The sequence below is a fragment of the Micromys minutus genome (genome assembly GCF_963924665.1).
Source record: "Micromys minutus genome assembly, chromosome: 11".
NCBI lineage: Eukaryota > Metazoa > Chordata > Mammalia > Rodentia > Muridae > Micromys > Micromys minutus.
The window spans coordinates 55,942,189-55,958,794 of record NC_137980.1 but is presented as its reverse complement, the minus strand read 5'-3'; the positions used below and the strand labels follow the sequence as shown (position 1 = coordinate 55,958,794).

Genomic DNA, 16,606 nt, shown 5'->3' with positions numbered 1-16,606 from the left:
CGAGTCCAAATGAGCTGTTAGAATAGGCTGAGCTTCGATCCTTTGTGTTATGCAATACGGTTTAGGAGCTTTCTGTTTGCAAGTCATGGTAAAGTCCATTTTGCTTGTCGTATCTGGTCTTAGTGCTCTATTGTCCCTCCAGCTCAGCAGCCAATCAGCATTGCTGTCTCGTTATACCAACTATTTGCACAAAGAGAAGTAAGACCTGGTTAGGTCAGGTTTCTCAACATCAGCAGCCATAACATTTGAGCTAGATAATCCTTTGTTGTAGAGGTGAAGTGGGCGTTGTCATGTGTATGGGATATTTAGCACCACCCCTGGCCTTTACCCTTTAAATGCCAGTACCACCCCACCTAGTTTAGAGTTAATCGGAAACACCAAAAATCCTGTGTTGTGAAAAGTTTGGTCCTCAGCATGGGTGAATCTGGGAAGTAATGACATTTGTAAGAGGTTGGCCCCACTGGGACACTGGAGGTGTGCCTCTGATGAGAGTGTGGAACTTCGTCCCTTTTTTTTCACTTTTTTATTTCTCCACACTGGGGTAGAAATTGCTCCACCACATATCCCCACCATAATGTGCCACCACAGACCCAAAGCAGTTGCAAACCTCTAAAATCCTGAGCCAAAGGAACCCTTTTTATAATGTGATTGTCTCGATATTTATTATAATGACAAGAGATTAGAAACAAATAATACTTTTTAACATAAAGCAATACTTTAAACATTGCTAAATGTTTTCAAAGGAACAAAGGAGGCCTTGGTTGGAAACCACTGAGTAAGACAAATACCCATCCTGGGACTTCGGATGCAGCTCGTTTACACTGACTCTCGTCTACACAGAGAGCATTTATCACAACAAAATGGGGCCATCCCAGCATGGAAAAAGAAGCTCACGATATTTCACAGTCATCTCCCAATGTGCTAAACTAGACAAAGTAGAAACAAGCCTGAATTCTGGTCTTAGGCTTTACCCTCTAATCCCATACGGATTCAATTCTTTATAAAGATACTTCCCAAAAGCCTGTCAGGTCCCAAGGGTTGTTACAAAACAAAGGTCCTCAGATGCGCCAATATTCATGATTGTAGATTGGGAGGAAAGATAGAAAGTATGGTGACCATTCTAAATATTATAAAGGAGTGGCACAAAAGGACAAGTTAGGTGTCCTGAAACCTTCAGGGACAGCTGCACTGACATATGGGAGTAAACCAGAGGAGCTTGTGCACCAACTCTGGTTAAGGAAGACTCCAGATGGTGAGCTGGGAGGATAGAGAAGGGCAAGGGACAGCGTAGGAGAATTTGAGGGGTCCTGAGATTAGTGACCAAGGGGATGATGAGCAAGGGTAGCATCAGGGTCTGACTGGTGAAAGAACAGTCTGAAAGGGACAGCAAGTGATTAGAAAGTGGAAAGAAGAGCCTAGAGAGATGGTTTGATGGTTACACACGTGTTGCTCTTGTAGAAGACCCAGGTTCAGTTCCCATCACCCACGTGGCAGTTTACATCTGTAACTCCAGTTCCAGGAGATCCAAAGCCCTCGTCTAGCTTCTGTGGGCACCAAGCACACATATGTGCACATACATACTTTCAGACAAAACATTTCTATTAAATGCGTAAATAAGCAGTTTTTTTAAAGTGGAAATAGCAGTACTGAGAGAGAGCTTCCAGATAAATTGCCACATCATAGCAGGAAGCTCTGGTTTCAGTACATGTAGGACAGAAGACATAGCAGGAAGCTCTGGTACAGGTAGGACAGAACACAGTATGAAAAACCTGTGCTCAGTTGACAGAAACAGCTACCAGAGCCAGCATAGTACGAGAGAGGATTCGGTATGATAGTATCCTAATGTATTCCCAGATACCCAGGATGCTGAGGCAGGAGAATCACTGAAGCCCAGGAGTTTGAGATCAGCTTGGACAACACAGCAAGTCTATCTCAAACATAAATAGAAAAGGACAATTAGGAAGACTAATTATTAGCTACACAAAGGGGGATGCTATAAAACCTGGGCGTAGAACAAATATCCAGGTCTCATGGAACTTGAAGAGGATATGAAGAAAACAGTAAGAATAAAAGAGGAGGAGGAGGAAGGAAACAAAGAAGGAGGAGGAGGAGGAGCCAGAGAAGAAACTGCTGCTGCCACCACTACCACTGCAACAAAGTTTCTCTTCACCACTCTCCAACAGGCCTAACAGCTACAAGACTAACAGGACTGGCCATCGCTTTTTACCGCAGACTTCCCTGGCAACTCCTGAAGTTTGTTTGTTATCTCAACTGTTGCCACTCTAGCCCGTAATAGCAAGGTGGCCACAGGTAATGGATCTTGCCATAAAATAAACTCAGAGGTTTGGGAGTCCATTTTAAGAAGAGTGGACTACCAACCCACTGCCTGCAGCAGCAGCTACTAGCCAGTTGAGGAAAATGGCCACTGATGTCTAAGCCAGTCAACAGAGAAATTTATGCTGCCCCTGAGAACATCGCATCTAACACATCAACGCCCTCTGCATGGCTTCAAGCCGGGTGTTCCATGTGTTAAATTTCAAGCCTGTAGCAAATATCAGAGGTTCCTATTCAACATATCAAAGCTAACCTGGCCTCTGGCTTCTCCCAGCATCCCTTAGTCTCTGTCTGTTACAGTGGATAGCTGGCATACCCTGCCCTCTACACCGAACTCTCCAGCCCAGGGCCTGGGCTGCCCCTCCCCCAGAGGCTCTTCTGTATATAATTCAGACATTTTGGTCAGCCACCCTTTTTGTACCTTTGGCTTCCTGTTTCCCCTCTTCCTTCCCCTTTCCCTCTCCCACACGGTTCAAGATCATGACTACTCTGGCCTCTCCCAGATGTACCTGCCTCCGGCCATGCTCTCCTACACGTCTATAATAAACTTTGTCCTCCCCCATACCCAGGAGCAGCCATGTCCTTCCCTTTTTATTTCTTTTTGTTTTCATTAGCGGCCCTCCATTTTATTTGTTCCACAAGTCACTAACTGCAGTCCCTGCCCAAATCCATATTCCTGGACAGAACAGCTTGTTTTGCAGTATTCAGGAGGATTCTGTAGCCTGTGGGACATGCAATAAAAATAAAAACACCCACATTGCAGATAAGGTGCTACCAGTGTAGGCAGGGCAAGACTGGCTCGCTAGGTAATGGGTGCTCTGCCAAGTACATAGGAAAGGAACAAGCTGAAAATGGGCTGCCAAGGATAATTACTGTAATTGTCCCATCTATTCTTTCAGCCAGTCCAGCCATACCAGTCAGGGACTTGGCACATTTGATGAATGATGTCTACCAGTAGAATGGGTATTTATGTTTGTTACCTGGCCAGGGAGTGGACCTTACCAGCCCAGTTGTTCTCTTAGCCATGACTTTATTTTTTGTACTGGCACCTCTCCCTCGTTACTTGTGTTAATTACACCCAGAAACCATTTTGGTTTTGTGTTTTATGGTTTGTTTTACACAGTGCTAGGAAGCCACTGTACCCCTACATCCTAGGGCCATTGAAACCATGCTCTGGTTTGGTTTGGTTGGGTTTGGTTTGGTTTGGTTTTGGTTTGGTTTGGATTGGTTTGGTTTGGTTTGGTTTGGTTTGGTTTGGTTTGGTTTGGTTGGGTTTGGTTGGGTTTGGTTGGGTTTGGTTTGGTTTGGTTTGGCTTGGCTTGGTTTGGTGTCTTAGTTAGGGTTTTATTGCTGTGAACAGACACCATGACCAAGGCAAGTCTTATAAATAAAAATATTTAATTGAGACTGGCTTACAGGTTCAGAGGTTCAGTCCAGTGTCAAGGCAGAAGCATGGCAGCATCCAGGTAGGCATGGTGCAGGAGGAGCTGAGAGTTCTACATCTTCATCCAAAGGAAGCCAGGAACAGACTGAGCATCCTCAGGCAGCTAGGAGGAGTGTCTCCAAGCCCAACTCCAGAGTGACACACTTCCTCCAACAGGGCCACACCTTCTACTAATGCCACTCCCTGGGCCAAGCATAGCAAACCATCACACTTGGCTTGGCTTGGCTTGAAATTGACTATCCTGGAACTCACTATATAGACCACGGTGATCTCAAACTCACAGAGATCTGCCTGTCTCTGCCTCCTGAGTGCTAGAATTAAATATCTTCATTGCTATGCCAGGCTTAGAAACCAGTTTTTAAAAGCAAGTTACCACCCCTTTTTTGATGATGATTACTGTCCTTTTTGTTCTTGTTGCACCAACTGATTGGCATCTGTGAGATGGGAGGGAGTCTTTGACTCCTAGTGATAAAGAGGTTCACAATTTAGATTAAGTAATGCCCATCTTTAGGGGGGAAAAGTGGTCCAAAAGGTGTGTTTGCTCAGCCTCAAAACTGTCACAGACTTACAGGAATGGAGAAAGAGAACCTGGGGTTACTCAACTGGTCATGCTTACCAAGAAAATCCCACCAACAGCAGGAGAAGTTGGTGGTTCCTGCCCCCTACAGCCCTCACTGCCTCAGAGATCCAGGAGGACAACCAATACCCCACTCCCTCCCTTTTCTTCCTTCTGGTCTTATTGAAGGAAGGACTTCTGTCTCCTGGATTGTCATTTCCTTGACCAACAGTTTACACCTGTGGTCCATGTTCCAGAATCACTCCTTGGTGCTTTGGCTAGCATTTACGTGGCACAGAAAGAGAATAGCCACTGAACAAAACTGAACACAGATTTAAGAAATCTCCACATGCCCAGCGTGCAGGGTGACAGCATGCCTGCAGCAGATTTATTGAAGAACAAACCTGGGGTTCCCTGAATCTCCCCACGTCCTTAGTAAAGGGGAAAAAAGGAAGTCCAATATCTGAGCAAGGCAGTCACCCTTATCCCTTCCCCAGAGAGAGAAACTGGGGCTTTCTCTGTGTTTCCTCCCCTCTTAGCCTTCCAGAGGATATGGCGGGTAAGGATAATAGGATCCCCCCTTGTACCCTGATGAAGAAAGACAAAAGGCTTTGGTGTCATGCAGTGCTACAGTACTAGGATCTCTGATCTGTGGTCCCATAAAAGGGTCCTTTGATGCCCCCAGAGGGATCATGACTCCACAGGTTGAGAACCATTGGATCAGAGGGAAAAAAATTGGAGAGAAAAGTCATGGTCTGGAAGCTTTATTCTCTTATATTTTAAGCTGATAAATAACCTCCAGTACAGTTGATGAGTGGTCAGTAATGAACCTAACTTTTAGGAGATTGAGGCTAGAGAAGCCCTACAAATCTGAGACAAGCTTTGGGTACTTCAGTAAATTCCAGGCCTACCTTACAAGTTTCATAACAACCAGGGCTACACTGAAACCTGGTCTCAAATTCCCCCTCCAAAAAAGAAAAAGAGTTGCACCCCCCCCCCCTTAGGAAAGCTGTATTAGTTACTTTTCTGTTGCTATAATAAAATACCATGACCAGAAACTATTTATGGGGGGAACAAAGTCTATCTGGAACTTAAAGTTCCAGAAGAGTTAGTGTATCTTGGCAGCAAGCTGGACTAGCAGGGGGAGCAGGAAACTGAGGTCCACATATTCAGCCTCAGACACACAGCAAGCTCGGAATGGGGCGAGACTTGAAATCTCAAAGCTGGCCTCAAGTGATTTTCTTCCTCTATGAAGCCTATGCCATCAAACCTCCCCCAAACAGAGCTACCAACTGGGGTCAAGCATTCAAATACAAAAGCTTATGGGGAGATTCTCATTCAAACCACCATGATAGCCTTCGAAACAATCAACGGGGTACAGAAATGATAATACCAACAGAAACTTGGAAAGGCCGGGTGCCTCTGCTGACTGGATCTGTGGCAACTCTTCTGTAGAAGGGCAGATGAAGAGCCTCAATACCAAATACCAAATAAACAGACAAGGGATCTTGGGTGCTAGAGGAAGGTGGAGCCATGCCCAGAAACCCAGAGCCTTTTTTGGTTATCTCCATGGTAACCAAAGGGGCCCTTTTGCAGGCCCCGAGAAAGTAAGCAACCATCCAAGTGTGCATGCAGCCTACCAGATAGCTTTAGCAATGTCTTCATTTTGTAGTCCTTATCTACTTAGAGGGAGGCAGCTTAGCCTCAGAATTCTGACAGTCCAGAAGCGATCTGCCCCACCCCAGTTTTTCAGTATGATATGAAGAAGAAACATTGTCTAAAGTTTGGGCTGCTATAACTGGATGGCTCAAATGACAATCATTTCTGACAGTCCTGGGGACTGGGAAAGTAGGACACTGGCAGACTCCACGTTCAGTAAGTACACGGCTTGCATGTATCACCTTCTCTGCTGTGTCCAGCAAAGGGAGGAAGTAGGTAGGCGCTTCCACATCTTTTTATAAAGGCACAATAACCACTCATGAAGGCATCACCTTCCTGATCCAATCGACTTCCGAAGCCCCTCCTCTTAATACCATCAGTTTAGGTGTAGAATTTCAACATAGGAATGGGGTGAGGTCAGGCTGGAGAGATGGCTCCGTGTTTAAGACTGCTCTTCCAGAGTTCAGTTCCCAGCAACCACATGGTGGCTCACAATCATCTGTAATGGGATCTAATGCCCTCTTTGGCGTGTCTGAAGACAGCTACAGTGTACTCATATATAATAAACAAGTAAATAAATCTTTTTAAAGAAAAGAATGGGGTGAGGTCACAGACAGCAAAAGTTGTTTACATTTATGTTTGATACCATAGTTTAAAATAAATTGGTAGGGGTCCCAGGATGTCACTCAGTAGTGGAGTTTGGCATACCTGGGGCCCTGGGTTCCATCCACAGCACCAAAAATAAATAAATAAATAAATAGTGAGAAAAAAGAAGCATCAACAGACTCATGAATATCATATATAATTGATTTAATCCTGTTATCCAATAAAATTGTTGAACAAGATGTCAGGGAAAATTATAAAAATCAGAATAGAGGAAGCTGAAGCCCACTGGCAAAGTTCTTTTTTATTGGTTATTTTATTTATTTGCATTTCAAATGTTATCCCCCTTCCCAGTTTCTCCTCCACAACCCCCATCCTCTCCCTCCTCCCCACCCACCCATCTACCCACTCAGCTCCCACCTCACCACCCTAGCATCCCCTACACTGGTTCATCAAGTCTCCACAGGACCAAGGGGCTCCCCTCCCAATGATGCAGATAAGGCCATCCTCTGTTACATACGCAGCTGGAGCCATGGGTCCCCCCACCACCACCATGAGTACTCTGTGGTTGGTGGCTTAGTCCCTGGGAGCTCTGGGGATTCTGTTAGGTTGATATTGTTCTTCCTGTGGGGTTACAAATCCCTTCAGTTCCTTCAGTCCTAGACTAGCAAAGTTCTTTAAAAAAGAAAAGAAAAAACGTCACTTAAGAGAGGCATCCTCTTGGCCTAGATCTCTAAGGTGGCCTTGTACGATATACATCAAGACTGCATTTCCTTGGTCCAGAAATGAAAGACAACCCCTCTATCTTGACACGGAAAACACTCAATTGGTCTAAACCTAAAAGATGTTCCCCTTGGACCAGATCTAGGCTACTTTTCTATCCAAAAATAACCCATTCAGAGAGCACCTCAAAGTACACAGTAAAATTATTTTAAAAATCAAGCTATTTTCCGGTAGCAGTGGTGGTACACACCTTTGATCCCAGCACTTGGGAGGCGAAGCAGGCACAGATCTGTGAGTTCAAGGCCAGCCTTGGCTAAAGAGCTGGTTCCAGGAGGCTACACAAAGAAACCCTGTCTCAAAAAAACCTATCTAAAGCTCCTCAAGTAGGACCATATGTGGGATTAATCCTGGGTTTCATGGATTCAGACTATTTTCAGGCACTCTGCCTAGGTCCTCTAGGAAGAATAGCATTTATGAAGGGCGACAGGAGGGTGAATCTGAGTTTCTGATATTATTCCCTGCTGGGTAAGGTGAGAGTCGGGAACATTAGCTCTCAGCAGACTCTGACACCTCAAGCTAACCTCTGTGTTGTGGCCAATCGGATCTTAAAACAAGGAACTGCAGAAACCAATGAACCCCTTTTTCATCAGTTCAGCTTCCACGGGTCTACCACGGATGGACATCCCCCAGCATTTCCTGTGGTTGACTTTCATGTAAATTTGACAATTGGGCATGAGTGACAGCTGTTTCATTGCCATACATTTCTTTGCCATTCATCTGTCCATTTGTATATATGTGTATTTGTGTCATCTATGTGTGCAGTAACATGCACCAAGAGGTTTGAAGGCAACCTGCAAGTCTTTTCTCTCCTTCCACCATACATATATATGGCCAGAGAGATTGCACTCAGATCATTATGCTTGGCAGCAAGCACCTTTACCTACTTACCCATCTCTGCCAGCAGCCTGTTCTCTCTGCACTGTAGTACCAAGAACTTGGTTTCTTCCCCAAAATTTCAATAAAACAGAAACCTAGACACAAGGGGAGGTCCCAAGAGAAATGGGGAGGTAGCTCTCACTAATCCCTGGGTTGTTGTTCTTTTTCTGACAGGCCATACTTTTCTTTATCAATCAAGTGGTAGGTAAGAATCCACTCCCATGGTATCTTTACGTGTTCCTTTTGTCGGATGGTCATACCTGAGCTCCTTACTTATGCTGAGGTGCTGGGAAACGGGCATCAGAACCTCACGGCTGCAGCCAGAGTTAGCCACCTAACAAGGTCGGGAGGTAGTTTCCCGCAGAAACGGTGGATTTTCCAGAAGTGGCGTCATGATAGCTTGGATTGCTAAGTTGTTGGCCTTGCAAGCATGAGACCTGAGTGCTAGCCCCAGAACCCAGGGGAAATAGGCAGGCATGAATAAGATAGGAAGGTGTTCACTCGTAACCCCAGCACTGTGGAGACAGAGACAGGATCTAGGGGACTCACTGGCCAGCCCACTAGCCACTTGGTGAGTCCTAGGCCCAGTGGGAAACCTTGTCTCAAAAAGAAAAGGTAGATGGTGCTATGAGGTTGTCTTCTGGCCTTATACATCACTCACTCACACACACACACACACACACACACACACACACACACACACACACGAACACAGAGCACAAACACTTTGTGTGTGTGTGTGTGTGTGTGTGTTATCTTTTGAGTTGGATAGTCCCCTTTTTGCTTTCCCTTAGGATTATGTCGGCAGGGGTGGTGGTGGGGTGGGGAGTGGAGGTCTGAGACCAGTGCTAACCTAGCATTCAAGAGGCCTGAGATCCAATCCCTAACACCAGGAAGAAACACAATAGAGTAACATCAACCAAAAGCATCCCCATAAAAAGACAGTGAACAAAATAAAGCTTTATTTGAATATTTATATAAATCATTCTGAGAGCTTCTATCAGTAACCTGGGAACTTAGGCCATTTCCCAAAGGGCACAGTAACTATATAGTCGGCCAAGCCTACCACATGGCTCTTTACTGCTGATTGGAACAAAGGCCCATTAATATTTGTGCATACTACAGCCACTCTGCCTTCTGGAAGTGTGAGCACACTTACCCCATTACCTAAGAAGTCAGGACAGACATATAGCTGAGTTCTGTGGACCAGACAGAACAGTCTTCCTCTGCCCCCAGGGGCTCTGCTCCCATAGAACTGCTACCCCTTCAGCCTCCCATGCTTAGCCACAACCTAGATACAAAATAAGCTTTTCGTGGGGTCACAATTTGTATCACCCACATTGGTTCAGAGGACTTAAGGCACATGGAGAGAGGACTTGCTCAGAAGCACCAAATGTCATCATTCGACCACAGTGGTTCTTGTTGCCCCAACTACAAAAGAAAGGGCAAGCGGAGTCTTCAGGAGTCCAGTTCAGATGGGACCAGAGCCTTAGTAAGAAACCTGAGTTTTCGCTGGCCACCATGAACAACCTCACATGTCTGAAGACTGATCTCCTAATGTGAGGTAGGACCTCCTACTGTGAGGCACCTTGAAAAACTCCTTCCAGATTACAGCTTAGAGAAACAAGCCCAAATGATTTCACAAGAAGAGGAGAGGACATTCTCTCATCTCTGGAAAGTTAGTGGTGCTGCTGTGTAGCTCAGAGGTCGAGCACTTGCCTGGCGTGCAGGAGGCCCTGGGTGCAGTCCCTAACATGCGAAATGTAAGAATTGTCCGGTTTGTTCTATCACAAAACAAATGAACCAACTATGAAATAGACACAGTAGGTAGATATGGAGACTTGGATTGGGACAGCTATGTGTCAGAGGCACAAACATCTATGATTTGGACTTCAAGCGCACTAAATAGAAAATTTTTAAAAAGTGCATTCTGTTATCTTCAACCCTGGGGAGGCAAGAAGAGAGATTTTTCCCACCGTGTGTGTGTGTGTGTGTGTGTGTGTGTAAAACTAAATGTTCACATTATACTCAAATGTTCTGTTATTCTCCCCAAATAGAAAAAGTACAAAAAAATAAAATATTTTGTGTTTTGTATCTGGACACATCTGGAGAAAGCATGACAGCTTTGGAGTTATGACCTCTGGCCACCCTGTGCTGGCTTAGTGCCAATTATGATTTAATTCTGGAAGCCAGAAGTAGGACAAAGGCCTCTCCCTCTAGAGGCAGCCTTCTAGGCCCCAGGAGAAAGAAAGAGGAGCTTCAGCTCCAAACAGGGCAGTAGATGAGACATGTGTTCAGGTGTAATAAGCCACTCCTGAAGCTTCTTTTCCTGAGGACAACCAGCAGTCCTGTGTGGCCCTGTCTGAGCACCACAGAGGTGCACCTCTCAGTTGGTGGCAGCCTGCTGCTCTTCATACTTCTGGAACGCACTCAAGATTTCCGTGATAACACTGGGGTCCTCCAGGGTAGTGGTGTCCCCTAGATCCTGCCCCCTGCTGGTGATGATCTTCCTCAGCAGCCTCCTCATCACTTTCCCAGATCTGGTTTTGGGGAGACGCTTCACCACCTAGCAAAGATGAGAGATGTTAGGGTCTGGACAGCACCCTCTGACACAGTGACTGCACCAGGATAAGACTGACACTCCCCCACAGACGACTACAAAGCAACTCTGCCCAATATATGAACCAAGCAAGGTCTTAATCTCCCTGCAAACTGACCTGGAAGCTGCAATCAGCCCAAAAGGCAGTTTAACCTGTGACCAAGCTTTGCTTGCTGTGAGTGTTGGGCCTGTTTTGTCTACCACAATACTTGAGTGGTTTCCTTCTTAGCCCAAGCCTGGAACTTAGTTGGGTAAAAGACCCTGAGCAGAAAATTTTGTTCTCTCTCTCTCTCTCTCTCTCTCTCTCTCTCTCTCTCTCTCTCTCTCTCTCTCTTCTCTCTCTCTCTCTCAGCCCTATCTGGAGATAGTGAATGTTACAAGTTCAACTGATAGACCAGCATTGTGAGCACTATGAAGAGGTGATGGACCCTTCCTGCCTCAGAAGACTCCAAACCCAGAAATCATTGTGGAGAGGGATCAGTAGAGAAAGAAAAAAAAAATCTGAAGAGACTCAAGGGTGGCCCAGGCCTTCCCACAAAAAAATGAATCCTTGCAGGAAATAGGAAACATGTTTAGAAACCACATGAGACTGGGGAACTCAGTGTCTCTCAAATCTTTAAAATCTGTAGTTTGCCTGAGACATAGCTTAGTGGTAGAGTTCAAGCTCATCATTCAGAAGTTTGGGCTCAACTCTATTATGATTTAAATCTTAGATGCTCTCCAAAGACTATGTTAAAGGAATGGTCACAAGTTTGTGGTGCTGTTGGGAGATAGTGGAACTTTTAGGAGGTCTGGTCTGATGAAAGAAAGGAAGGTCACTCAGGGCTGGCCTTTGAAGGACATATTAGGATTCCTGGTCCTCCCTCCAGAAAATCTACAATGATTTAAGCAGCTCTGTTTGCCACATGCTTCCCACCAAGATAAACAGTGTTACTACTGGCCAAAATACAGCCCAGCTAACCAACCATAAACTGTAACCATGAACCAAAATAAAACCTTCCCATCATTTAAGTTAATTATCTCTGGCATCTTGCCTCAGAGATAGAAAGCAAACACATACCTAACACCACAAAAAATAAAATAAAATAAAATAAAATTTCTAACCTCCTTACTATGCAGTCTTGTTCCAGAAGGCAACCTTCAAAGGCTACAGTACAAGAGTGCCCAGACTTTCCTAGGACTGTTTCCTAAACAGGTGTGTCCTATAAACTTCAAATGCACGAACCTTCCCCATCTCAGGAAAACCCAAACCACTAGTGACCGTTTTTCTGTTGGCATAAAAGGAACCCGCTGCTTGTAAAAGTTCAGCACTGCTTGACATTTGTGGAAAGCAGACACTTAAAGAGAGCAACGTTGTCCCCCTGAAGTGGAGTTGACTCACCAGGATCTGGTCAGGCACAGCATACTTAGCAATCTTGGTGGCCACTGCCAACTTGAGCTCCTTTACTACCATGTTTACATCATGGATGTCATCTTTTAGCACAATGAAGGCAAATGCAGCTGGAAGGAAAGCAAAGACTGGGGAGTGCTCGGTCCTGAGTCTGTCTTGAATCCCCATCACAAGCTGCTGTAAACCGGAGGGTTTCTCAATCCTGAGGTGGTTACATAGCAGCAACTGGTTTCAGCTACTGCAACCCTAAAGGAGCATGCTCACTACCCAGGAAGTGACAGCAACTCCAACAGCAGCTCTGCCAGTGTCCCGCAGGAGTGGTCATGCACAGTTGAAAGCATGACACGGCTGCGGTGCTGCTGACTGTGTGTGACCTGGGACATGTTTAACGTTCTGTTCCCTCAGCTGTGGAAGAATGCAGGACACGGTCTGCCTGGAAATAGACACCATACTGTGTATCGGCATACTGGTGAACACATGGCTTTTTTTCACTTAAAAATTCTGACTCTTGGGAGATGGCTTAATCAGTAAAGAAGGGTCCACATAAGGATAAAAATCTGAATTCAGATCCCTAGTACTTATGTAAAAGATCAGGCATGCATGATGGTATGTGCCTGTAATTCTAGCACTGGGGAGGTAGAATTAGGAGGGTCCCTGGAGCACGCTTGCTAGCCAGCCTAGCCAATCAGTGAGTTCCAGGTTCAGTAAGAGACCATGTAGTAAAAATGCTGTGGCGGACAACTGAGCAAGACTTTTGACTTTGACCTCTGGCCTTCACATGCATGTGTACTATATAATCATGCGCACATGCACACGCACATGTACACACACAAACACACACACATCACTTGGCCATATGACAATTGCTGGTTGACTGCGCTGGAGCTACTGTGTTCAACAGTATCAAACTTCAACCTCAAAAAGCTCCACCACGGAAGAAAGTTCTGCCAGGCTGCAAGGTGAGTGCTCGTATCAATGCAAACACTAGATGACATTTTCCAGTATCCTGATGAGGTCCAGAAAGGATGAGCCATAGCTCCTGCTACCATACAAAAGTCGAATTTTAATGTTTGCTCTCATCTTCCAAACGTATCCTTCCCCTGAGCTTCTTGAATCCGCTACACTATGTAGAACCCTCATTGACCATGCTGACTGTTCAGTGTCTGTGTCTCCTTCCTGTGCCCTGACCATCCCATCAGGTGGTTCCCTTGATGGCAGAGGCTTCACCTACTTTCCATTCATTGGAGTCTCGAGCATCTAAAGCCCTGCCCTGAGCATGGTGTGTGCTTGTTAAATGTGTTGACAGACGATTGTTTTCTACCCAAACTACAGTCTGTATACAGTGAACTAAGCTGCTACTGGAAAGGCTTCCCCATTGTCGCCTGAAAAGCTCTTATTCCTCCCTCAAAGGCAAGCTTGGTTAACATACACTTTGTGATCATTTTTCTTACTCTGTCCATACGTTACACTATTTGGTCTATAGAATGCTTGCTAGCCTCACTATCCCTACCCCATTGGGTTGTGAGAACTTCAGATAAAAGAACTACATCGTTTCATCTTGGCAGTTGGCATGACTGTGAAGACCTGGATTTCTGATTCTGGAGGCAGGGATGGAGGGCTGTGGAGTAGCAAGTTAAGAGCCAGAGATGTATGAGGTCTAAATGGACACAAACCAGCAGGACTAGAAGCTAGCCAACGCCCACAGTATTCTTGGCCTAATCAAACTAGATCCCTCTGTGCAAAGGAAATGGGGACAAACTCCAAATGTATTCAAGCATCTTGACACTAACAAGAACTGTGACTCGGTTATTCATGAATTACAAATCTGTTTGAAGTCAGTAGCATCACACTTAATGTAAATTTCCCACCCAGCCCTGCAGGCACCGAAGGGCTGGCAATATCTGATGCTGAGAGCTGCCTCTGGAGTATGAAGAGGCCAGAGGACCCAGAGAAAATGCTACGCATCAGGCATCACACTGGGAAGCCCATGAAGAACCCACATTCTGGCAGAGCAGCTGAGGCAGAGCATGACCCAACATATTGCTCACCCCATCTAAAGTTATCTGCTGTAATGCAGTGTCTCTGACCTCATGCCTATTTTCTAGGGTTCATACAAGGGCTGATAAAACCCCCAGGACAGGGCAGAAAATGCCTGGGGTCACAGGCTATGTCCAGCAGTCTCTTGCCCTCTTAGGTTCAGCACTCAAGTGTTGGCACTGTCTTGAGAATTGGGCACACTGAACTTTCACAGCTTCCAGATGCTGGGAGTACGCCATCCTTGGGCCACAGAGATATCAAATGCAGCGACCCTAAAAGTGGGTCCAGGTCCATACCAAATGAGGTATCTTCACAGTTACCCATAAGGAACTGGGTTTACTGCTACCCACCTCCCATCCTGACGATAGCTAGGCATTGCCTCTGCTGAAGGATGTCCCAAACAGCTGTCCCACATGCCTTTGTCCCAATAGCAAAGCCACAGCCACATCAGCACATTGGTTCTATGGTAATGAAGGAGATTGTTTTTACAGCACTTAGTTGATTTTTAAATTTTGCAACAAGCCAGTTCAAAGAAAGTCTGTGATAGAGCCGGAGGGATGACTAAACAGTTCATAACACTGGCTACTCTTCCAGAGGACAGAGGTCCCAATCCCAGGATTTACATGGCAACTAATAACCATCCATAAATCTAGTCCCAGGAGATCCAATGTTTCATCTCTCTACCTCTGCAAGCACCACACACATGGGCACATCTACACATTCAGGCAAAACATCCATAGACATTAAATAAAAATTAAAAAAGAAGAAAAGGTGGTGTCTCAGTAGTAGACCACATGTTTAGCATGTCTGAGGATTTGGTTTCTAGCTAGGAAATGAAAACGGTTAAATTTTTGATTACGTATTAGAACAGCAGCACACATAAGTGTAGACAAGTCAGGTTACACTTGGAGCAGGCTGTACCACAGAGTGTCCCTAAGAGGAGAAATAACGCTCAATACCAGGCAACTTCATGGAGCATACAAGGTCATTTTGTGGAGAAAGTACCTCACACATGCTTAGAATATGGCCATGTCACACCAGGCCACAGGGTCTGTCACTGCAACACTCAAGTGTCCTTTCTAGGTACAGCTACTTAGAAATCAGCTGGCTCTGGGAAATTTTTTTTTAAAGATATCGTTGATTTAAGAGCATTCTGATAATTTATTCTGCTGTCCCTAACCATGTCAATGTGCTGTGGAATGTTTGCCCAGCATCTCAGGGCAGCACATAGCCACACAGCCCAGAACACAGGCATAGCAGCAGCAGAGCTGGTGTGAGTGCTGAGACTGAGTGGGTGGGTAAAAGGATATGTGTGTGTCTTAGAAAGTGTCCCAGTCTCAGATACTGGAAACAAAGGTGGCTTCCCATGGCTTCTTATGGCTGAATGTTCTTAAAGGTCAACAAATCTGGACATTTCATAGCTTAGACGTATTATTTACCTTGATCAGTGTAAGGCCCTATCGCTGTATCCTGTTGTCTTTCTATTGGGGCACCCTGCTGGCCATAAACCGCCACTAGAGAGAAAAGAGGGGACACTCACCTTCTCCTTTGATGTCATGAGGGTACCCAATGACAGCAGTTTCTGGAACAGCAGGATGGTCAGCCTGTGCAGAACAGAGGACAAAGGACCCTGAGATGACTTGAGGTGCACATTTCCATCCTGACTCTGAGATCATCGGAGGCATCGTTTGAGTACCAGCCCAAGTAAAAGGCAGGATAAGCTCACCATTGCATCTTCAATCTCTGCCGTCCCCAGGCGATGACCACTGATGTTGATGATGTCATCCATGCGCCCTGTGATCTGGTAATAGCCATCTTCTGTCCGGTGAGCTCCATCTCCAGTGAAGTAATAGCCTACACCATAGTGGGGCACTCAGGACCAGGGGCTCTGAGCCGAACCCCAACACATTCCGAGTTCCTGACCTATTATCTCCCTCCAGTCACTAACATATAAACACCTCGCTAGGTGGTCACAGGCTGTGTTCTAACGAGAGGGCAAGTGACACTGAGTCTACATCATATGGATGACGTCAAGACCGTTAATGTCCAGAAAGCAGGAAACAGACAGGAGCACATCTGGGATGCTCATAAAGGTGAATGGCAGCTGTAACCTTGAGACGAAATTGCTACTTCCAGCAAGGCAGAGACGTTGGCAGTCACGCCAACTTCCAATCCATGACCCTGGGACAGCGTCCCAAACATGTCTTATCACTCATTTTTTCCCAATATCTACTAAAATGTCCACCCAGGCCAGAGCCAAAGATATACTCATGTTCACTAGGCTCCTACAAAGGCTCTTCACACCAACCCAATCTCCCAGTCAAG

General features: G+C 45.6%; 1 protein-coding gene across 1 annotated transcript in view; it reads right to left on the bottom strand.

Moving 5' to 3' along the window:
- Positions 1-9,195: 9,195 nt before the first annotated feature.
- ACSS1 (acyl-CoA synthetase short chain family member 1) overlaps positions 9,196-16,606 on the bottom strand; it is a 46,659-nt gene continuing 39,248 nt past the window's right edge. The window contains exons 11-14 of the mRNA XM_080925419.1: positions 16,008-16,135; positions 15,822-15,885; positions 12,236-12,354; positions 9,196-10,821 (exon numbers count right to left, since the gene is read on the bottom strand). Coding sequence (XP_080781545.1) covers positions 10,642-10,821; positions 12,236-12,354; positions 15,822-15,885; positions 16,008-16,135 — 491 coding nt within the window. The 3' untranslated portion in view covers positions 9,196-10,641. The remainder of the gene's footprint in view (positions 10,822-12,235; positions 12,355-15,821; positions 15,886-16,007; positions 16,136-16,606) is intronic.